The 23653-nt window shown below is 41.4% G+C and overlaps 1 protein-coding gene across 11 annotated transcripts in view; it reads right to left on the bottom strand.

Annotated features, from left to right (window-relative positions):
* The window catches only part of KALRN (kalirin RhoGEF kinase), a 780132-nt gene that overhangs the window by 231814 nt on the left and 524665 nt on the right, over positions 1–23653 (bottom strand). For all 11 annotated transcript variants that reach the window (XR_012154196.1, XM_073305138.1, XM_073305143.1 and 8 more), the window contains 9 exons: positions 19132–19350; positions 15891–16040; positions 14674–14788; positions 12593–12708; positions 10214–10336; positions 6844–7026; positions 5592–5710; positions 4096–4162; positions 2242–2351 (listed from right to left, as the gene is read on the bottom strand). Coding sequence is in view for 10 of the 11 variants with exons in the window: in XM_073305138.1 (XP_073161239.1) it covers positions 2242–2351; positions 4096–4162; positions 5592–5710; positions 6844–7026; positions 10214–10336; positions 12593–12708; positions 14674–14788; positions 15891–16040; positions 19132–19350 (1202 nt within the window). In the remaining variant the exon portion in view is untranslated. The remainder of the gene's footprint in view (positions 1–2241; positions 2352–4095; positions 4163–5591; positions 5711–6843; positions 7027–10213; positions 10337–12592; positions 12709–14673; positions 14789–15890; positions 16041–19131; positions 19351–23653) is intronic.

The following is a 23653-nucleotide window of genomic DNA, read 5'->3' as shown; positions in this document are numbered from 1 at the left end:
AGGGAAATCTACCAATAAGAAGTTTGGGCATTTTAAGTGGTCTAATAATTTATATATCCACAAGGTATAGGACATTTTTCATGTAATACAAATAGTTTGAACCTACCATTCTGGTTCATTTTAATGCTGACTGCACAATCTGTGAGTGATATGGTCTCTGTTGGACCATATCTATTTATGTACTGGTTTAAGATATCACAAGTTTCACTTTATCTGACTGAAGCGCAGACAAATCCTTAGGACTGCAAAGTGTTGTTTTGATGTGTTTGCTTCTAAGATTGCCTCACTTTTTGATGTATAATTTGAAGACTCTTTATTTGAATTGGAATTATGGGATCCAGTGTCCGTTGGGTGTTGTGTATGTAACTCCTATTGCATGCACATATACATTAAGGGAAGAATAAGTGAATGCAAATCTGATTAATGTAAAGGGTATAGTCCCAACCTGATGTAGGGGGAGCTACAGGTTAGCTGTAAGTATAGGTGGCTGTAGGACTGGCTATTTCTTAATCTCCCATTGATCATTTCTTCTGTTTTCAGCCTTTTTCAAGAGATGGTATGTTTGACAGGCAAGATTCCAGACTTCTACTTAAATGGTTGACTTTACTGATTTCATCTCAGTACAGTAAACTGATAGAATTTACAAATCAAGCAGTCTGTTGTTCCCATCCAGCTTGGCTAGATCAAGTCCTTGAATCAGACAGGGTTTGATTCTGTGCCCATGACATCAATGGCAAAGCTCCCACTGACTTCACTGATTTAAGACCAGACTGCTGATGCTCTGTTTGACCCATGTAATATGAGAAGATCTTTATTAGGCTGGATACATTCAGCATGGGTGATTAAATCTGGCAGACCTTCAGTGGGCTAAGCATACAAGAGAGTCTCAGACTTTTAACAATAATTTAATCTAATTATTCAGAGGTGATAACAACAATTGTTTTGCTTCCTGAGACCAGCTGGATAGAGATTCTATTTCTCTAATTTTGATTAACTTTATTTGGTAACAAGGGTCCTATTGATTTACATTAATCAGTTTATAACCTGAGATATGTTTTGTATGGCTAGGGATCTGGGCTTTTAACTTCTAAATAGGAAAAAATGTATTATGATACATATATGGTATATACACTCTGAAACTAGGCCCCATTTTTCCCATCTCTAAAATTGAGGGAATACTACATAACTTCTTGGTGCCTGTTTTTTCCCAAAATGGGGATAATGATACCTGCTTCACAGTGGTGTGAAGCTTAATTCATTAATGTTTGTAGAGTGCTCTGAAATACTTAGATGGAAAGAGCTTATAAGACTGCAAAGCATTATTATTATATTATTACAGTAAGAGCTGTTTTATCCGGAACTTCACCAGCCAAAAAGCTCTATAAACCTGTGTTTCTGATCTTCATTGAAATGCCAATTTATAGTCTGGTTGGCGTGGGGCCGGCAGGGGGTTGGGGCGCAGGAGGGGTGTGGAGCATGGGCTCTGAGAGGGCGTTTGGGTTCGGGAAGGGGCGCGGAGTGCAGGAGGGGGCGCGGGTTGCTGGATCCTGGGGATCCTCACAACAGGCAGCTCCCCACAATCGGTGACCTGTCCCAGCTGCTCCTAGGTGGAGGCACATCAGGCAGCTCTGCGCGCTGTCACTGACCTGCCCCGACCCCAAGCGCTGGGAACTGTGGCCAATGGGAGCTGTGGGGGCGGCGCCTGCAGGTGCAGGTGCCTCCGCCTAGGAGCAGCCAGTACAGGTCACTGCTTGCGGGGAGCCGCCAGAGGTGGGCACCTCCCCGGATCCAGCACCCCGCATCCCTTCCCGTGCCCCAACCAGCTGCCTGAGCCCCCTCCCAGACCCAAACTCCTTCCCAGAGCCTGCGCCCCACACCCACTCCTACACCCCAGTCCCCTCCCTCTTAGTTAACCGGCATTTTTCACTTACCGGCACCCCCCATTGCCTCAACATGCTGGATTAAAACAGCTTTTATTGTATTACTAGTCTGGTTTGCATGTCTTTAATCAGGTATAAGCAAAGTTTGAATAAAATTTTAATTATTTTTACAAAGAAGTAAACAAGGAAACTGTCAGTACTCCCCAAGTTTCGATCAATAACTCCGTGCCTTTCTACAAATACTACTGTACCAGTTCTCAGCACACATTATATATACGTACAAAATGATTTGGGGATTTTTGTTTTGTTTTGTTTTGTTTTTTAATTAATGAACCTTCTTGGACACATTAGGAAAACCTACTTGTTATGGAAATCGTAAATCTCCTGAATGTTGCCAAAGATTATATGTTCTTTATTAAGAATCCCAGCAGGTATCTCCTCTACTCCACTTGTCATTTCCCAAAGGTAGGTCTGGAAGACACAAGAAATTCTTAGTACCAAGAAGTACAAAGCAAAAGAACAGAGCTTCCTATTTTCTTGCCAAAGGCACAGATTGACAAGGGAAATAGTGCATTTGGAGATTAAACAATCTGAAAAGAAATAAAATGTAAATGCTCCAATGACGTGAAAAATGTCTCAAGAAATTCGAAGTGCTGACACAGAGAAGGATGTCTGAGGGGGAAGTGAAATCATGGCGACAAAACCAGAGCTCACTCTCTCTCTGAATGCTCACTGCTGATGGCCAAATAGAACTACAGACCGAAAACAGTTCAAAGGTAAGATGAGTTCACAACTTTAAGAGTGAAGCATTTATCATTCTATGTATAAAGCCACGTTCTAGATGTAGGAACTTGAATGCTAACCTCGTCTGTAAGGTTTACCTTGTTTACTGTCCTCAGTATCATAGATCTACTCAGAGGAAACCCTTAAATAGAATTTAGCAAACTATTTACAACACAGTATTTACCAGTGTGATGGAGACCCTTTTTCTGTTCACAAACTATCCAGGCACAGAGTTCAATTTTTAATGAGATGTTACACACAAATTATTTAAGGAATGTTTTAAATGAACAAATTTCAGTCTCTGGATTAATTCATGAAGTATTTGCTATTCATAATTACCTAGTTTTCCACAGACTCATAGACTTTAAGGTCAGAAGGGACCATCATGATCATCTAGTGAGTCTGACCTCTTGCACATTGTAGGCCACAGAACCAAACCTGCCCACTCCTGTAATAGACCCATAACCTCTGGCTGAGCTACTGAAGTCCTCAAATCATGTTTTAAAGACTTCAAGTTACAGAGAATCCGCGATTTACACTATTTTAAACCTGCAAGTGACCTGAGCCCCAAAGTCATGTGGAAGTGTTTCTACTCTCTGAATGGATGAATGAAGCTTTTAGAAATAGAGGAGAGCTCAGACTGTCAGTTGGGGTGCAAATATTTACACACAGACATATTCATAAGAGTATCTGCCACACTTTCTCTTTTTGGCAATGTAAAAAAATAGCTCATTCTACTTCTTCCCCAACTCCCACCAATAGGTGCTGTCTCCATGGGTGCTCCAGGGCTGGAGCACCCATAAAAAAAATAGTGGGTGCTCAGCACCCACTGGCAGCTCCCCGGATCAGCTTCTCTCCCTCCCCCTCAGCGCCTCCAGCCTGCTGGCGGGCCCTGCTGATCAGCTCCTCCCCCGCCCTCCCACGCACCGGTGATCAGCTGTTCAGTGGTGTGCAGGAGGTGCTCCGGGAGAGGGGGAGGACTGTGGGCAGAAAGAGCAGGGGAGGGGGCAGAATGAGGCGGGGTAGGGGGAAGGGGTGTTGTACGGGCGGGGCCTGGGGTAGAAAAAGGTGGGGTGGAGGCTTGGGGGAAGGGGTGGAGTGGGAGTGAGGCCTGTGGCGGAGCGAGGGTCGAGCTTCCCCCAGGAACTGAGGAAGTTGGTGCCTATGCTTCCACCAGTGGAACCTGATTGTCTGCACTTTCCAGCCCTGCCTCTATCTTCCCCTAAGCACGACTGCCGGGGGCCAGAGAAGCTGAATTGAAGGAAACCTCCTACCTGCCTTAGCATCCTCTCACACACCCTCTCACTCCTTGCAGGTGCCAGTCAGTGTCTGACACACAGGCTTTACTGTACAGTCTAGAACAGCACAAATATATGCGAGGATGCTGTATCATTACTGAGAATACTATGATCTTAGAGGGCAAAGAACTTACCTCTAAACATTCATGCAAGTCTCTGACATACGCTTTTTCAGTCTGAAGCAGTTCAGCCATAATGAATCTGGAAGGAGGAAGGTCGTTCAGTCAGCTTATACATAATACACATTTATGGCATTACTAAAGAGAAAAAATCTCTTCTATATTTGTCATAAATCAGTGCAGTTCCACTCTAATTTTCACCTACTGGTATTACCTAGGCTCTATGGGAATTCAAATAATAATAATCATACCTTACAAATTTATGAACAAAATACCACGTATTTTCTAGTCACTTGGGACCAATCTTACATATAGTATAGTTCCACATTTTAAAAAACAGCCTTCTGGAATAAAATCCAATTACAATGTGTTTCTCCAATCCTTTGGCATGTCTTATCTATGGGGGAGTCCTGAAGTCCTTAGTCATGTGACTCCCACCAATTATACTGGACTTTTGTATAAGTAAGGACTTTGAAATTGGCCCACACCACCTACATTTTTAGAAGTATCCACTATTTATGGGCAACCTGGTGTCACCCTTACTCATGTTGAGTAGTACCTTGATTTCAGTAGAACTATTTGTAGAGTAAACTACTCAGTGTCAGGATTGGCACAGTCTAGCCCTTTAGTTGGCTCAGTTATTAGGTGCCCAACTTGAAGCATGTAGATGTTGATTTTCAGAGGTTCTGAGCAACCACTGCTCCAACTGAAGTCAATCAGAGCTTGGGATGTTCTACGCCTCTGAAAAAAGTAGGCCCTAAGTTTCTCAAGTTGTGCACCCAAAATTTTGAAAATCTGGGCCCAAACTTTGTAAAACCACAAATATAACATGCCCTCAAAACCAAACAACTTCTTGTACAGTCCCTCCATCACACTTAATATTTCACAGACATGAGAAAGACCATCTGTATAAATGACTAAACTCAGAACCATAACACATATGAAGTAAGCCAAAATGTGTGCTCTGAAATTACAGTTTTTCCCTATTTTAGCCTGGCCTATATGACTTTTAGTTCTGAGATTTTTAAGCCTATCTCAACCTCAGAATTTTAAACACTGTGAGTGAAATCCTGGCCTCACTGAAGTCAATATCACAACCCCCCTTGATTTCAATGGGATCAGGATTTCACACCATCTGATCATAAAAGGTTAATTGGGAAACAATGTTTGATTGCACATATACATATTATTTTAACTTTCTCTTCTCCCTCTTATCCAGACAGAAAGACCCTAGTGATAACGAGTCTCTCAATTATTATAACCAGCATGTACTAATCCACTTCTCTGACTTACTCCTTAACCTTTCTGAAAATAATTAATCACAAAGAAATTCAAACTAAATCTTTTGAAATCACTCCAGCCTACAGTCACAATTTCTATTCAAGCCCATATAGACATATCTCCATCGCCCCACAACTGGCTGGAATTATGGAGTCGTTAATACTGGTTGTGACCATGGGAAAGGGTCACTTCATGTGCTATGTTGTTGCAGTGTGTGTTTTGGCACATACTCTTTCTTTCTGGCTGACTTCCTTTTTTCTTCATTAACCTCGTGATTTGCGTCTCGCAGCTTCACCTCCCGGTCTGAAAGACTCGCTGGAATGATGTCCAGTTCCAGGTCTTTGTTATCCTATAAACAGTAACAACACAGATTTTAATTTGGGTCTAATCCCAGTGCTATGTAATAGGCAGCACATTCGCAAGACTGAGTAGATAAAAAGGAATAAAAATAGGACAAAACTGCCAAAAATAAAATGAAGCAAATTCAGAGATAAACAGAAGAATTAAGGAGACAGAGCGAGAGAGACATCAACAGCACCCTTTATTTATGCTTCACCTAGAGAGAATTTTTTTAAAATTGAATCACTATGTATTAATAAGGTCTCTACCATTATGTCTATCTAGGAACAAAAGTGGAGACAAAGAACTAAATCTGCTTACCGTACACCTAACAGGCTAAATTAGTTCAGTTGTACTTTACTCCAAAAATAGTGCAATAATTGGAAGTGAGGTATTATTCAGTGTAAAAGTATTTCAATCTAGCCTAAGATTAAATCAATTTGTTTTAAAGGGACTGTTCACCTGAGTTAGGAGAACAGAATCTGATCCCCAATCTAAGTCTATGGGTATTTATCCTACAATGTGTTCAGAAAGAAAGGCCTCTTTCTAGTTCCTCACAATACTAGGTTCAATACCTGCTTCCAATTCTCTTCTGCCCCTGGCATTCCAATCTAGACAGTGATTAGCAGGGGTGCGTAAAACAGAGGCCTTAAACATGCCTTTAAATTATGGGTTTGCTGGTGATGACTGTGTGTGTCCTTTGCTTGTTTATGATGTAAAATGAATGCCTGAAAGATTTTTATCCCCACTACAAAATACCGAAAGTGTGACATTTTTGTTTCCTGTGTTTTACTGGACATCTCCCTAGGAGAACCCAGAGACGTGATGGGGAGCTCTCAGACCTTAGCTGTAAGGGCTGGAATGTGGAAATCAAGACCAGGGGCTGGGAACAGGAGTTGTGATTTATGATAAAATTAACTTGGATTGTTTTACCCGATTGATCTATTACCCACTCCTCCCCAGTATCCATACAATCTCCCTGTCTTATGGGCGCAAGCATTTGTGTAGAAGGCTCTTCCTTCCTCCTTCTCATCTATGACTCTGTTAGCCTATTGACCTCAGATGAGTAGCTTTTTCTCTGTAGGTAGAGCTGTTTCTGGATTGCTTGGTGTAATATCACAGCAGGACATTGACTTACAGTACCTCTGTATTGATTCCAAGGACTTTTTCCAGTGAGTAGCGGTATTTCCCCATCCTCAGAGAGAAGTCCCGATAGCGTTTGTCAACAGTGGTGACCCATTTCCTAATTTCAACGGCATGTATATGTCCTTTTTCTATAAAGCTGTCAGCCAGCTGTATGAGAAGCTTCACTTTCTCCTTGGTTTGCTGCCCAAAACATGGTCCGTGGTTATGACAGGTTTATGATTATTTCCTTTGATTTTAATTCACACAGCAGCCAGATGCAGTTCACAATCTTACACATACTAAAATAAAGACTTTATTTCATAATACGTACAGTCCAGAAGCTTTAAACTCCCGCCTGTCCTGCAGCAAGGCAATGCCATTTTGGCAAGGAGGACTCAGTGTTAATCAATGGAATTCACCTTGCAGGGTGAGAAATCCCCTGCATGAAATATGGAAGGTTAAGGCTCCACAACTGTACTCACAAATGCATAAAGGAAAAATATGATGAAAGGTTGACAGATCTTTTCTTTCTTAACCTATTACTTCTTGTTTTGATATTATAAACCCTACAGAAATATCAAATCATTATTTGTAATGGCTCTGATTTTGGACAGTGAATAACATTTCAAGTTTCCCACCATAATATATACACAATCATTCTGAATCCATATTTAGGTCTTTTAAACATTTTGTCATCAGTATTCAAAACATCAGCCGGGGAGGTGGGCTTGAGTCATTGATTTCTGCTTTCTGAATGAAATTTCTGGGATATTTCTGTGTTTAGATGTTGACAGATGTTTGGCTGTGTGTGTGTGTGTTCCCTCTGTGTGCTGCCCCAGCCCTGTGCAGACAGGTGGCACGGCAGACCTCAAACAAACCACCCAAAGACGACAAGATCCGTTAAGGGAAGAAGGCACCTGGCCAGGTTTATTGTCGACAAAGCACAGTACTAGTATCCCGCAGACTCTACCGGACCACTAACGCAGCTCAGTCAGTGGCGGGACTTTCCACTGCTCCCTAGGCTGGCCAAAGATACTTGCTCTGAGATACATCTTTATACCCCAGTACAAACAAATTAGTACTGCCCCTTTAACATAGTTAGTTACCACCCCCTGATGTCATTAGTTATCACCCATCATTTTGTATATGTTGGTTTGATTAAAACATTTCTATTATGTACTGTCATCCTGACCTTATCTTTTAGGAGGGTTCAGTGTGTTCCTGTTATCCTTGGGGAATGTTTTTGAACCATCCTTGATATCGGGATGTGTTTGCATAAGCACTATGTGACTAGTACTTCTTAGGAATGTGTATTTCTGCAATATTAGCCCTGTTCTTGCCAAATTCTGTGAGCAGGACCTGCCTCATGCCAGGCCTCTAATACAAGGGCTTATGTCTCAGGCTCTCTTTCTACTAGTTTGAATATGGTTTGATCGATCATAGAGGTCGCAGAGTCCTACCCAAGAACTGGATCCAGATATAAAACAATGCTCTAGTTCTAATCAGAGCATTAAAAACTAAAAAGGGCCCAAGATATAACATTCATACCCAGACTTCCACCCTCTTCAAGTTCTATTCTAGTCAGGTTCGTGTACTGCCACAATCACCATGGGATCTGATGTTTAGGGATGTTTCAGATCTGGGGTTTTGGCTCAGTCCATTGTAGACAAATGGAACAATAATTACATTTAGAGCTGGATTTTAAGTCTGAATTCCAAACTGCCTCCAGAAATTGAAGGTGTCTGGATGTAAGATTTGAGCCCGGTCTGTCTGTGGTGAAAACTGCTTATAAAAGCAAATGTCTAAAGTATACAAATCAAACTGAGTTCCATCTGTGACTCAAACATTAATCTTCAAAAACAGAATGAGAGTCAATCACATCCCCAAAGTACATCTGCCTTCTGTCCTGAAGAATGCTGCATGGCCTGCTTTTCAAAGGTGAAGAGCACCTGCAGCTCTCTCTGAAATCAAAAGAGCTTCAGATGCTTGGCACCTCAGAAAATCTAGCCATGAATGTACAAATGTATGTTTCACTCCACAAAACTTCCAGGAGATTTCAAACTTTAAGGCAGTTCTAGAAGTTCCACTAGCAAAACACATGAATCGGAGAGTCTGTGGCCACCTCAGTAGCACTAGAAAATTAACTGAGGAAGGAGTAGGTGTGAAGATTATAAATTGTTTCATTAAATTCAATTTCACCTTGTGAGAAGGGTATGTAATTCACAAAACTATCAGTGCCTTTGCTCTTGCATCTTCACCTTGGACAAGAAAATATTGTGGTTGGAAAACGGCTCATTGACATCTTATTATGAACGTGGCAATGGTCTGGGAGAGGCATACATTTTCCAGTTGCTTAAGGCACTGAAAACCACCGAGAGCTGTTGCTTTAAAAGAACCCTGACTTATACCCACTTCACTCTTTTGTCATTAATCCCCATTTCACAAACAACATATTCACTCACAAACTTTTATAAGAAAAAGAAGGGAAGGAGGATGAACATGAAGTCTGTGATAGAAGCCCACACAAACATGGACATTCACATGAAGAATTAAGGAATATCCATTTCTATACACAGTGGATTGAGGCTGCATAACACTGAGGCTGGTGCCCTGCTGTAGTCAGGCTTAGCAATTTAGATCCATATCTGTGACTGTTAATATCCTTGTGGATTCAGTGTATTTTCTGTCTATAAATTAACTTTGGTTTGGATTAGTTTGCCTGAAGCAGTTCCAATCCCATCATCAATCTATGACAACCCCAGATTCCACAGAAATGGTCCATAGCAATTAATAGTTTCTTGCTAATGAAGCTCAGGAGACAACAGAACTAATCCTGGGAATTTACAAACCCATTCATTAGAAGTACTTCAGTGGGATCAATGGAGCACTTCTAATGAATAGGATGGTCGTAAGTAGCCAGTCCAAAGAGAATCAATTAAACAAATTGCAATAGTAATTACAGAAGGAACATCCATCCAGGCCAAGGTGACCTCAGCTATGTTAGCCTAAATTAACTATTCAATTATTTTTTACAAAATTGTTTGTGGTGGGAGTTTCACTATGTCTAAGTTAGAAACTTGATACCTGTGAATTATTCCTTGTACAAATCAGCTCGCCCTGCTTTAGAGCAGAGCAAAACTACCCCATCACCAAAAAAGACAGCATAAAAATCCCCTTTTTGTGCTCAAGACTGGTTCAAAAATGGTGTGCCACAGTTCTCAAAGGAAAAAGTTCCCTCCTGGGCCAAGAATGTCAACAGCAGATTCCAGAATCCAGAGAATATTTATTGCACAGTTCTAAGCCCCTGAAAAAGGGAGTGTGAAATAGGAACCATAAACACAGGCTCACGAAAGGCAGATGCCATAATTAGAATGTTGTTACTGTTTACCTTGGCAGGTACTCTGAATTCCCCATATTCTTTCAGGAGTTCCTGAGTTTCTTCTGCTGATTCCCCTGTGGAGTTGTGAGTAGAGAGGTAATATTCGCCTGTTTCTTGGATCCAGTCTAAGGCCTGGGAATGGCAAAAGCAACCAAAGAAAATTAAAAAAATATGTCTGTATTTCAAGAATTACTCCTCTTATGAAAACTCTTACAAATGAAGGATCTTGGTTCCAGTGGGACCTTGTGCTCCGTGTATTAAAACATACTCTAAGGACACATCAAGAGAACCCATCAGTTGGCCAGATTCAGAGGGGATATGTAAAGTGGCATAAATTGCCTGTGAGTGAGTTAAGGGATTTTAAGTGAGAGTAATTTACATGTGGAAGAACAGATTCTCTGGTTCAGCCACACTATGTTCAGTGGTGAAACAAAATCCAGGAATCCCCCTTACACAGAGGGGGCCAGAACAACTGGGTTTCCAGCTGCTTTGTACTGGCAGGATGGCAATGTGCAACTGGAGTGGGGCCAGAAAGGAGGCTTGTACTAGGAAAACCAGCTAACAGGAGAATGAGTGAGAGTCCTCCCCACCCCAACTCTTACACCTATTAACCTGCATTTTCTTATCTTGTTCAGTCTCCTCGTATGCAAGTTGCACAAATGTAAGGTGTGATTCTCCATTGCCTTGCCCCTTGTTTAGTGATTTATACTTGTGCAAAGGGGGGAGGGGGAGAGGAAGGATGAGAGGAAGGAATGTCCAGCGGTTAGGGCTTTAACCTGGGATTTGGGAGACCCAGGTTTAATTCCCTACTTTGACACAGAATTCCTGTATGGCCTTGGCCAAGTCACTTGGGTATGGCTACACTGAAATTAGACACTCCCGGCTGGCTCATGCCAGCTGGCTCGGGCTAATGGGCTGTTTAGTTGTGGCGTAGATGTTTGGGCTCGGACTGGAGCCCAGGCTCTAGGATCCTGCTAGGCGGGAGAGTCCCAGAGCTCCAGCTGTAGCCTGAGCCAGAATATCTACACTGCGATTAAATGGCTCCTTAGCCTGCGTCTGGTGAACCCGAGTCAGCAGGCACAGGCCAGCCGCGGGTGTCTCACTGCAGTGTAGACATACCCTAAATCTCTCTGCGCCTTAGGTCCCCAACTGTAAAGAAGAGATGACAGTACTTCCTTACCTCATGGGGATTGAGAGAATAACAAAATTTTAAAAAACATATTGTGTGTGGTACCCAGATATTAAGGAAATGGATGTCTTATAAATGCAGAAGATAGACCAGGGGTCGGCAACCTTTCAGAAGGGGTGGGCCGAGTCTTCATTTATTCACTCTAATTTAAGGCTTCGTGTGCCAGTGATACATTTTAACATTTTTAGAAGGTCTCTGTCTATAAGTCTATAATATATAACTAAACTATTGTTGTATGTAAAGTAAATAAGGGTTTTAAAATGTTTAAGAAGCTTTATTTAAAATTAAATTAAAATGCAGAGCCCCCGGACCAGTGGCCAGGACCCGGGCAGTGTGAGTGCCGCTGAAAATCAGCCTGCATGCCGCCTTTGGCACGCGTGCCGTAGGTTGCCTACCCCTGAGATAGACAGATAGCCCTATCAGAATTCTCCTGTCACTCACACAGTAAGCACTTTGCACTACTATAAATAACTACACAAGGGGAAAGCTGTGGAGACTTTCACCTTTATGTTTCCTTATACTCACTTAGACTACCTTACACCCACTTGCCAACACATAACACCACCTTACACCTCTTTGCTAGATTTGGCCCTGGAACGGGAAGAAGGTGCGAAAGGTTATAAGTTACAGTAGGGACAAACGTCTCCCTGTTAGGTACTTTTTCTGCAACATCTCACTCTTCCAGACCCTTTCAGTCTAATTCTGTGGTTCTTAATTCAGCAAAACTCCCACTGACTTCAAGTTACATTCACATGAGACTTCTCTGGGTTCTGTCAGACTCCCTCAAATACCCCTACCAAGCGGAAATTCATACCACTTTACAGGTTACCCTTGTATCTAGGCCAAAGTCTTTTCTGCTCTGTCAGTGTGCTCTGTAAGATGCAGAGTTATATTTGGAAGCTCCTTTCATTACGGAGGGTCTTAAGTGTGGATTTTAATTTTTCATTCTTCTTGCTTTCAAACCACTGAGCAAAACTGGCCAAGAATTTGGATTGACAAAACTATTATTCTTGTTTTTTAAAAATGCCTCCAAAATGTAGGGGTTTTCCCTCCATTTCCATTTGCCAGTTACAAATCACAGACTGTAGATAGCATTCTGAGATGCAGTGGTAGCCCAACACAAAAGGGTGATATATATATATATATATATACAATGGTGATGTATAAACCCCCCAGACAGGACTGGGTCATTACAGTACCTGTTTGGCACTGCGCTCAAAGACCACGTACTGTTGGCACTGATCTAATCTCCGTTTCTTCAAAGTCCAGAAGTGAAGAACCCGGTTCTCTCTCTGCAGCAGCTCACTCAGAATGGCTGTGGGGCCAAGCAGAATGGCTCTATAAGTGGACGCAGACATAAACCAACAAAGTCTGAGCTCATTTCACTGTCACAAGGGTGAACTTGCAGGAGTAGAGCCCTTCAGATCATCCTTCTTAAACAAACCATTGGGTTAAAAAAGACTAGTGACAAAAATACAATACAATATTGCAGTATAAGCTAATATAGTTCCCCATGTGGACATTCTCTGTTCCAAAATAAAAGTGATTTTATTCCAGAATAATTACTCTGCTTTAGAAGCTCACTAATTATTCTGGAATAAAGTGACTTTTATTCCAGTGTAGAGTGTCCACATGGGGAGCTATTGTGGACTAGTTTATTTGTCAATAGCCATTCAGTCAAGCCCTGCTTGAGGACCAAGGCCCAAATTCAGCAAGACACTTAAGTATGTGAGTAGTCTCGTCAAAGTCAATAAGGACTAGAGCTGGGTGAAATTTTTAGATGCAATTGTTTTCATAAAAAAAATGCAAATTTGAGTCAACCAAAACACTTTGTAAATTTGTGTTGAATTCACCAAATTGTTTTGGTTGAACACCCCTCCTCCCCCATTAGAAAAAGTTGAAATATTCATTTTGACATTTTCTAAATGAAATGTTTCAACATTTTGATCCAAAACCACTTTTTGCTTTGAATCTTACTTACGTGTTATTAATTTTTTTAAACGTAAAAACACCCCAGAAACAAAATGAAATGAAACATTTTGTGCAACCTGTAATGAATTTTTTATTTTTTTTTCAGTTAGCTGAAAAATTCAAAAACATTTCATTTCAGGTTAACCTAAAATGATTCCCCCCCCTCTTTTTTGGTTTGGCCACTGAACTGAAAAACTGATTATCTGCATGCTCACATAAGGACTACACACTAGTATACTGTTAGGCATGTGTTTATGTACTTTGCTGAATCAGGGCCCATAATTTTTAATAGACACAGAAATCACAGAGTGACAAAATACAACCAACTTGTCAAATTCATGGACAACTTTAGCTAAGTATGAGATTAAATCTGGCACCAATTGAAACACTAGCATTCATAGAAAGAAAAAGTGTCTTTTGTAATGATCAGAGGCATTTTGATCGTCTTATTGAGTACAAATAACCCAGGTTCCTGCTCTCTTGTTATTAATCTATATGATGTCTGCATTGCCATTAATCTGCTCCTTTCTACAACTTCACAAGTAATTCAATAATAAAAAAAATTGCTTAGTTCTGCAGATTCACTTAGGCTCATCTTTAGCAGCACCTCACATGATTGCTGGGGATAGATTAGCAACTGTTCGATTGCTAATCTAAGAGTGGGGGAGTAGCAGTGGAAACACAGCCAAAAACTTCAAATATATCATTATGTTGCAACAATGTTCTTTTGACCAAGTGAAAGAGACTAGTGAAGGACAGGACAGTTGGTTAGTGCTTGATGTGGCAGCGTGATTTGGAATATAAAAAATGAATTGATGAGTTGCATTCTGATGACAAGCATATTTCGATTTTGATTTTCTGCTTTTCTTGGCAGGAAAGGAGTGTATTGAGATCTTATATTTGATTTGTGTCTATTCTTACTTTCATAGGTTTTAAGGCCAGAAGGCATTTATGATCATCCTGTCTGAGCTCCTGTATCACACAACCCATGGAACTCCACCCTGTCATTCCTGTAGACTTCATCCAAATGAGAGGAGCCACAGACCCAGTGTTTTTCTGATGTCCATTTAACATTCACCAAAGTTAGTGTTTTGTATGAGAAATTCGGTCTAATAGAGAAAGGAACGCCTTCATAAAGGTCCCAAGATGTTGTTAAAGTTATTGATAATGGATGTTGTTTCAGTTATAGAAGGTAATAAGCTTCTGGGCTCCTTTATGACATGTCTAGAAGCCTTAGGATGATGAGAATCTGACATCTAGGTTGGTGAGAGAAAAAATCTTAATGCTGCCATTGCATCAATGCACCAACCTTTCACTTGCTGCTCAGGCCCCCTGGTATGACTTGCTACTCCAGGCATGCTGACGTTGTTCCTGTGAATGTACTTGAGGAATACTTCAGCGTTCCTTCGTGCTAACGTGCAGGCCTATGGAAACCCCGCAAGAGAAGAGTTACCATTGCAAAAGTAAAAATAAAACAAATTTATTAAATAGTGAGTTTTTCTCTTGACCTCCAGAAGCAGGTCCTCATGCATGAAAGAATTCTGGAGCACAACATCTGACAGTCACATACACCACATATCACATACTAAACTAAAAATCTCATGGATGGTGCATTACACAGTATTAAAATACCTGGCTATTTAGAAACAATGGCTGATTTAATTTCCTGAAGCAAATTAATGATGCTAATAAAGTAATTGTGCAAAGATCTGGTACAGAGCATACATTTTTAATCTAGCAGAAATCGACTGATAAATTTATGAATGTGATTATATGATAGGGTTGCTTGCGATAGCAAAGACTGAACTTGATAACACAGGAGGCCCCTTCCAGTGCTATGTGACCATTAATGCCTCATGAAGTTTGCTCATTGCATACCACAATGAGTGATCTATTTACTTTTATTACTTTATTTCACTTTTTAAGACTGGCCTATGTGAGTAGTTTCAAATAAGTATAATCATTTGTAATGGGTGGCAGGCTCCTGACTAGTTGACATTCAAGCCAGCCAGCTCAGCAGCACATATGGTCTAACACCTGGATGGCAGGCAGAAAGCCCAGAATCAACCCTGATGCTGCCCTGTGGAGGTGAAATCTACTTCATGCATCTCTAATTCATTAGTTACATGGAATTCTACGCATTGTAAATTTCAAATAAGCACATATGAAATGCCTTGTAGTATCTGGTATTTTAAATTTTCATAATAAATAATTTTGCGAACAAATAATACTATTTTTGTAGCATTTAACATGCTCCAACTGTAATGCAAATGTTCCCCAATTAATGCTTGCAATGCCTCTCCCAGGTAAGTATTACTATCCCCATTATACAGGTGGGAAACTTGCCCAGAGGTTACACAGCAGGTCGGTAGGAGAGTTGGGATTAGAATTTAGAACCTCCCACCCTGCAAGTGCAAAAACATTGCTCTAAACTGCTCTGCCTCCTAGAAAATAAATTACTATAATAATACTTAATAATGCTGTTCTTCCAAGCCTGAAAGAGTTTCTGAGCAATTACAGAAGTACCTTGAGAAAAGCCTCCTTCTGTTCCAGATGCTTGCTGATAAGGGGGATGACATGGTCTATCTCAGCTGCTGGTCCAAGCTTATCCCGACCTCCGCACCAATCTTCATCCCTTCTGTATTCCTGTTCCAGACTCTCCAGCACACTGCACACCTGAAGAATGGCCCCAAAATACAGCAGCGCAGTTACCAGAGTCATAATCAGCAACATAAAGATTCATTAAAAGCTGATTAGCTCACTGTTAGACCAGTCAAAAGTGTTTCACAGATAAGTATTTGGAATCTCAGTCCATGAGAGCAGTGCCATCAGGGAGTGTTGGATATGTGGGTGCAAAGGGCCTCTTCACAGAAGGCCCTGTCATCCATTCTTCACACTAGGGATCCCTGCAGTTTGGGGCTGTGGTCTGTAACTCATCCTGGTTAAGGGGAGAAATCCCACTCCCCCTCTAAGGAATAACAGGTGAGAAACCCTGAGGTTTATACTGGGGTAGGGTTCCATCTGGCCCCAGAAGATCATTCAGGAAATGATCCCTATTCAGGAAAGGTGCTTTGACATGTGCTTAATCCCACTGAAGTCAACAAGATTTAGCACATGCTTGAAATTAAACATATGCTTAAATACTTTCCTGAAACAGAAACTAAATCTGGAATTAATTTTCTTCAGCTGAACATTCGGTCTTGTCTGTGGCCAGATTCCATAACAGTTTTTTAGAAAAGGTTATAGTTTAAATTGGTGTAACCCCATAGTGTTGATGCGGTTATACTGGTATAAAGCTGCTTAGGTATAGCTTACTCTGGTAAATTTACCAGAATGGGCCACCTAAACCCCTATAGTTAACCAGTATGGAAATAGTGTGCAGAGCAGCCCTTAATAGCAACAGAGCTTTTGCTGCTGTGAAAAGACTGCATGCTGATAGTGACTGACTGGGATTCTAAGTGCTCTGTCGCCCATGTGCTAAGTCCCATTGATGTCAAAAATATGTCCTTCAAACATTCTCCCAAATTTTCAGTGAAGGTGGATTTGACCACGTTCACACTTCCCACCAATATTCGTATGAACAAGGCTGATGTTCAGAGGAAGCTTGCATTTGTGAGACTGTCTGTGTGCAAATGTGCATGTTGACACAAGAACACTTATTTGTGCAGGAAGCGTGCCAGGTGCTGTACACGGAATAAACATTTGGCTTACCTGCTTTTTATTTTGGGGTTCTTGAGGGCATCAAAATGTTTTGGAGTACTGGCCCTGAGGCAATTAACCAAACGAGATGAACAGCATTGTGTGCATGCCTTTTACAAACAGGACTGCCTCATATATGCAAATGTCATTACTCTGTTACCATGATGAGGAAAAATTAGCATGAAGTCTGTCGTAAACACAGTCAGGAAAGAACTTGGATAACTTTAAATCAGGGGAGTATAGGGGCAGCCAGAACAGCTGCGGTGGAACAGAGTTATGGAAAAGTACAAACATTTCTTACAATTCTTTAGCCCTAGCTTCTCTCCCACAGCTGCTCCCTACAGTTTTCCCCACTCCCTTTCTGAGAGTATCAAAGCCCCAGTTACCTTTTCAGGCTATCCTCCTGTGTATAAAAATTATTGTCATCTAATCATGGAACAGAAACACCATGTGACCTAGATGACCAATCAAATAGCCTGATTGTTGATGAACAATTACTTGCAGAGAACAGTTTGTGAGCTGAACTATCTTTACACTAAACATTCACTGAATAAAAGCAACCAATGAGCTGGACATGGCAATATACTCATCAACAACCCACCAGTGGAAAAAGGGTCTAGATTTGACAAATAAACTACATATATTTTGACCAGCGCTTCTCACTGCATAAGGCACCCATTTATCCCTCAGTGAGTTTTTTTCCCCTCAGATACCTTTAGCAGCAGTAGTTCTTTTCAACCCTATGTATACTAAGGATAGTAACCGTGTTCAAAAGTCTTGCCAGCCAAAGACACATGTAACAAGGTTTTGCATTTACATTGAACATGGTTACAAATGCATTTAACAAACCATGTTGGAGACTAGCCAAGGGGTAGTTTGTAACAAGGGGGGTTAGAAAAATCTCTTTCCATAATGGACAAGAAACTGTGCTACCATCAAATCAACTACACCCATTGCAGGGCAATGTGGCTGGTCCTGACAGGGCCTGTCTGGCACTCTCAACTGCATGAACTAACTGCATGTGAGTAATTCTGCAGGCATCAATGTAAATCACTGTTTCCTTTTGTATACCCAACGCAAAGACATGCAGTGTGCACGCCAACACAAACTGCACGATTGTGCTAAGTTAAACCAAGAAATGCCATCTGAGCATCCATATGAGAAGCCCGGGGTAAGCAGACCTAATTCCCATTGATCTCAATAAGAATTGCACTTGTTTATGCAAGGGATGGACTAATCCAACCATACCAGAAGCCAGTTCGAATGCACTTTGCAATATATAGACTCCTAGAACAAGGCAAGGTAGAGCTGATATATGATTCTTAGTGCGGTCTACATTACCTTGCCCTGTACTACTGGGTTAGGAGTGGCCACTCCATCATTTATTTCCTTCTTTTTTTTTTTTTTTTTGGTATCAGGATGCCTAACTAGCATTGATACTTCTGGCTAGGGCTCGTCAACAACTGTAAATGTTAAGCGGGAGCAATTTCAAAGGAAAGAAACAAACTAACAGAGCCCTTTTAAAAAATGTTTGAAATAAAAGAAAAACATTAATCTAAATTCTAAACAAAAATATTGTGGTTTCAGGCTCTTTCCCTCCTTCACCCCCTTTCTCTTTCCCTTTTTCCCCCTGGGGAAAGGGGAGAGAAAAAACTCAAACTAAATATTTTTCATATCATTTTAATGAAAAGAAGAATGGGGGGGGGCACAAAAGTTTTCAGATAGTTCAAAGTGACATTTATCAAAAATCCTTTCAGATGCAACAATTTTGACCAGCTCTACTTCTGGGTTTTGTGCCCGATACTCCAGACTCTCCATCCACACCTGGGGACTGCTCAAGATAAGGTAGAAGAACCCTAAAGCTGAAACTCTGTGCTATGCCCCACAAAGCTACCATGCCCTGCAATTGTGAAAGGGGACTGGGAGCCAGTCAAGGTTCTCTGCAGATTAGAGAGTAACCAAGTGACTAGGAGGCAGATGCCACTAGTTGGTATAATCAAGATCTTTCCTGTTTAGGTTGGGAACCAGCTATGTTAGAGTATATGCTAGGAAACATTGTTCAGCTCACCTGCTCAGAGGTTTTATAGAAAGCAACTGACGCATTGACCAGCTTGAGCCTGTCCTCCATCTTCAACATCAGCTGTTGCCAATGTAATGCCACCTTTTCAGCACACTCCCGGATGGCATCAGCATCATAGTGCCCAGCCTGTAGCAACACTTCAGCCTTCTGCTGTACCTGCAGAGCACTCTGGTGTGTCTTCTGTAAGGAAGTGGCATGAAAGAGGGACTGTGTATGAGGGGAAGAAAAAGAGGTTTGTACAGATGTGCCAGGTGTATGGTAAAGAGATGAAGTGAGGTGTGAGCATGGAGAGGCGAGAGAGTGAAACATTTTCAGATAATTTTCTAGAATTAACAGTTATTTTTTATAAAGCACTTTGGTGCACTTTATTGACACAAGTACACAACACGTTGTTAGAGCTGGAGAGCAGCAAGCACTGGCGGATAAATGGTTAAATGCCATAGATTAGCTACTGCCACTATGGCAGTAACCTAGGAATCCTGATGGAATTACATACTTTTTGGAACCCAAAATTCAGCTAATGGCAATCAGGAGCTATATCTGGCCTCCACACAGTGCCTAATTCTCCCCACTCTGGAGCAAAGGACGAAAGCAACCAGCAAATCTATAACAGTTAGCAAACTAAGGGTCCAATCCTGAAACATTTAAACTCATAACTTTACTCACATGAGTATTTCCATTAACGTAAAAGGGATTATTCATGTGAGAAAAGATATTCACTTGGCCCAGGTGTCTGTGGGATCAGGCCCTAATATTCCAACCCATCAATTCTGGAAAATATGAAGGTGCCTTAAAGGGACCATTATCTCTTTTAATCTCTGTAAATGGCCATTCAAAATTTATTATTAATAATAATAGTTTTATTTCATAATAAGGGCTTCTTTTTGGGGGGTTATTAATTTAATTTTTAAGGGTTTATTTTTAGCAATGTTTGAGTTTTATGTAGATGTCCAACACTTAGGGTTTTGGTACATACTATATAATGTATATTATATATGTTACTCATTTGGTACATACTATATAACATATAGCTATATAACGTATATTATATATGTTACTCGTTACAGTAGCACAGGGGTTCTCAAATTTCATTGCACTACGACCCCCTTCTGACAATAAAAATTATCACAGGGCCCAGGAATGGGGACCGAAGCCTGAGCCCACCCAAGCCCCGCCACCCCAAGGCGAGGGGCAAAGCCAAAGCCCAATGGCTTCAGCCCCAGGCAGGGGGCCTGTAACCTGAGCCCCACCAACCAGGGCTGAAACCCTCGGGCTTGGGCTTTAGCTTCGACCCCAGCAAGTCTAAGCCAGCCCTGGCAACCTCGTTAAAACGGGGTCGTGACCCACTTTGGGGTCCGACGCAGTTTGAGAACCACTGCAGTAGAATGTACTGTAGTGAGTAATCCCTTTGTAATGTTTCCTAGTGCACTTTAACATAATACAGTTTCAAAGAGCACTATGTTAAAGAGCACTGGGGAACCTCTAGTGCACACCAGACCAATTCATGCACAACGTATTTGTGCGCTTTAGAAATCACATGCCTATAATCTGTATCACTGCTCCGTGTACACTTGCCCATAGATACAAGTACCCATTTCCAGTGTTTATTGGATAAATACTGGTTTCATTTCTTTTTTGTTGGGAGTGTTTTATTGCTGTTTATCTGTTAAAACCTAAAATCAGAAGCCCTATTCATAATTCATAACAGAATTTGAGCCCCCTGGATTTTAAAAAGTTTAGTGATCTTGACTCCCCATGCCTTGTACCATCTAATATGCCACAATAATATTTCATGTCAAATATTTGAGCATGAGCTTTCGTGAGCTACAGCTCACTTCATCGGATGCATACCGTGGAAACTGCAGAAGACATTATACACACACAGTGGTCAGTTTGGATGAGCTATTGCCAGCAGGAGAGTTGAGTTTGTGTGTGTGTGTGTGTTTCCGGGGGGAGGAGGGGGGCGGGTGAGAAAGCCTGGATTTGTGCTGGACATGGCCCACCTTGATTACCATGCACATTGTAGGGAGAGTGGTCACTTTGGATGAGCTATTACCAGCAGGAGAGTGAGTTTGTGTGTGTATGGGGGTCGGAGGGTGAGAAAACCTGGATTTGTGCTGGAAATGGCCCACCTTGATTATCATGCACATTGTAGGGAGAGTGGTCACTTTGGATAAGCTATTACCAGCAGGAGAGTGAGTTTGTGCGTGTGGTTTTTGGAGGGGGGTGAGGGGGTGAGAGAACCTGGATTTGTGCAGGAAATGGCCCACCGTGATTATCATACACATTGTGAAGAGAGTGGTCACTTTGGATGGGGTATTACCAGCAGGAGAGTGAGTTTGGGGGGGGGGGGCGCGGAGGGTGAGAAAACCTGGATTTGTGCTGGAAATGACCCAACTTGATGATCACTTTAGATAAGCTATTACCAGCAGGACAGTGGGGTGGGAGGAGGTATTGTTTCATGGTCTCTGTGTGTATATAAAGTCTGCTGCAGTTTCCATGGTATGCATCCGATGAATAGCTCAGTGGTTTGAGCTTTGGCCTGCTAAACCCAGGGTTGTAAGTTCAACCCTTGAGGAGGCCATTTAGGGATATGGGGCAAATGGGGATTGGTCCTGCTTTGAGCAGGGGGTTGGACTAGATGACCTTCTGAGGTCCCTTCCAACCCTGATATTCTATGATTCTAAGTGAGCTGTAGCTCACGAAAGCTCATGCTCAAATAAATTGGTTAGTCTCTAAGGTGCCACAAGTACTCCTGTTCTTTTTGCAAAGACAGACTAACACGGCTGTTACTCTGAAACATGTCAAATATGTTACTGTAAGGGGAGTTGCAGTCACATCACCCTCGGGGAATGCCAGGAGACAAGGGTACCTCCTGGAGTCCTCTGGCTGTGCTGACTAGAGGAGTAATTTACTACAGTAATTTAAGGCTTTTAGGGATGTATGAGGATCAGGGTGTAGGAGGGACATAATCATGAATCCACACATTCTTCATCCTTTTTCATAGCTATTACTCCCAGGGGGAGCAACAGAGTAGCAGACTCTGCACACCCCTGAGTGCAAGGGCAGCCCTTATGCAGGCTGCCAACAGGAAGACCACCCCTCAGTCCTTCCCCCCTCATCTGGTGTGGCTGCACGGAGGGGGTACTGTTTAACTCAATATTTTGATTTTATTTTTAACCTTCTGTAAGGAAACCCACGTCTCCTAAAGACACATCTAGTCTTTGTTTCGTTTTTAACTGTTAATGCCAAATTCACACTTGAAACATTTATGATCTAATCCCTGAACCAGGAAAGGAGCTTGAAAACCTCTGGTAATAAACTGTTGAATAATGCAATGTAGAGAAAACTATTAGCAAAAAGGATGAATAATTGGCAGAAATATTTAGGAAGATGTTCAAGAACAACTGGTTTAATTTAATATCCAGCTGTTTTACTGCTGGTAGGGTAGTAATGCTTATTTTAAATAAACTTTAAAGAATTTTAAATGAAAATGAATGCAACATTTAGAAATCCTTTAGAGGCCTGTCTCTGCCCTATGTGCTTTGCAGATATCTCTCACATGTTGAGCTTTAAACACTATTAATATTTAATTTAGTGTTTTCTCCTTTGCAAACTTTCTTCCCCTACAATGTTATAATCCTTTTCTCCCTATGTGGCTCGCATTTCCTGCTGAATACAAGTATCTCCCCAGTGGTAGCAAGCTGTGATACACAGACAGTGTGTATCCTTCCCCACAGTGCTGTCTGCCTAGTGCTGCTAAGATTTAGTCAGCACAATTCAATGCCAACCAGCTGATACATAATTTCCACCCTCCCTCTACCCCAGATACTAAACTTTTGCTTTTCCCGCAGGGAGCAACATCAGTGAAGAGCTACTCTTTCCTTAATCCTAGTAGAATTGGATCAAAATTGGTTATTTGCAGAGATTATAACCCCTAAACCAACTAGCAACACTGATAACATATGTCAGTTTCCTTAAAGTTTACAGGAGTATTTAATACAGTTTCTATTAAGCAAAGTACTCTCCCAAATCTCCCCCTATGGAGATGTTATTTTCATGGCAATTGCAAGTTTGACGTTAGCTAGTTTTTTTTTTGTTTGTTTGTTTTTAACACATTTTGATTACAGGAGGAGACCTGAGGAAAGACAGAATGTTCCTTTACCCATGAAAATTGTAACCATTAGAGTAATAAGCTAAGGGACTAGACACTCCTTAATCAGCGTGAATGGGAGAAGGAAATACATCTCTTAGTATGTCACCGGCGTAATATCAAATGCAGTGACAGATGGTAATCACATTGCTTAATGCAATACTGGAAGATGCTGAGCTACTACAGTGTTGAAAGAAGAACAGGAGTACTTGTGGCACCTTAGAGACTAACAAATTTATTAGAGCACAAGCTTTCGTGAGCTACAGCTATAAAAACATATTATATAAATCTCCAAACCAGGGCAGTATAACTCTGTGCTGTACCATGGAAAGGGCTTGTGGCAAAACCACAATTTAG

The sequence above is a fragment of the Lepidochelys kempii genome, chromosome 11 (genome assembly GCF_965140265.1).
Source record: "Lepidochelys kempii isolate rLepKem1 chromosome 11, rLepKem1.hap2, whole genome shotgun sequence".
NCBI classification, from domain to species: Eukaryota; Metazoa; Chordata; order Testudines; family Cheloniidae; genus Lepidochelys; species Lepidochelys kempii.
Note: the sequence above shows the minus strand (reverse complement) of the source record. Positions and strands in the feature narration are given on the sequence as shown.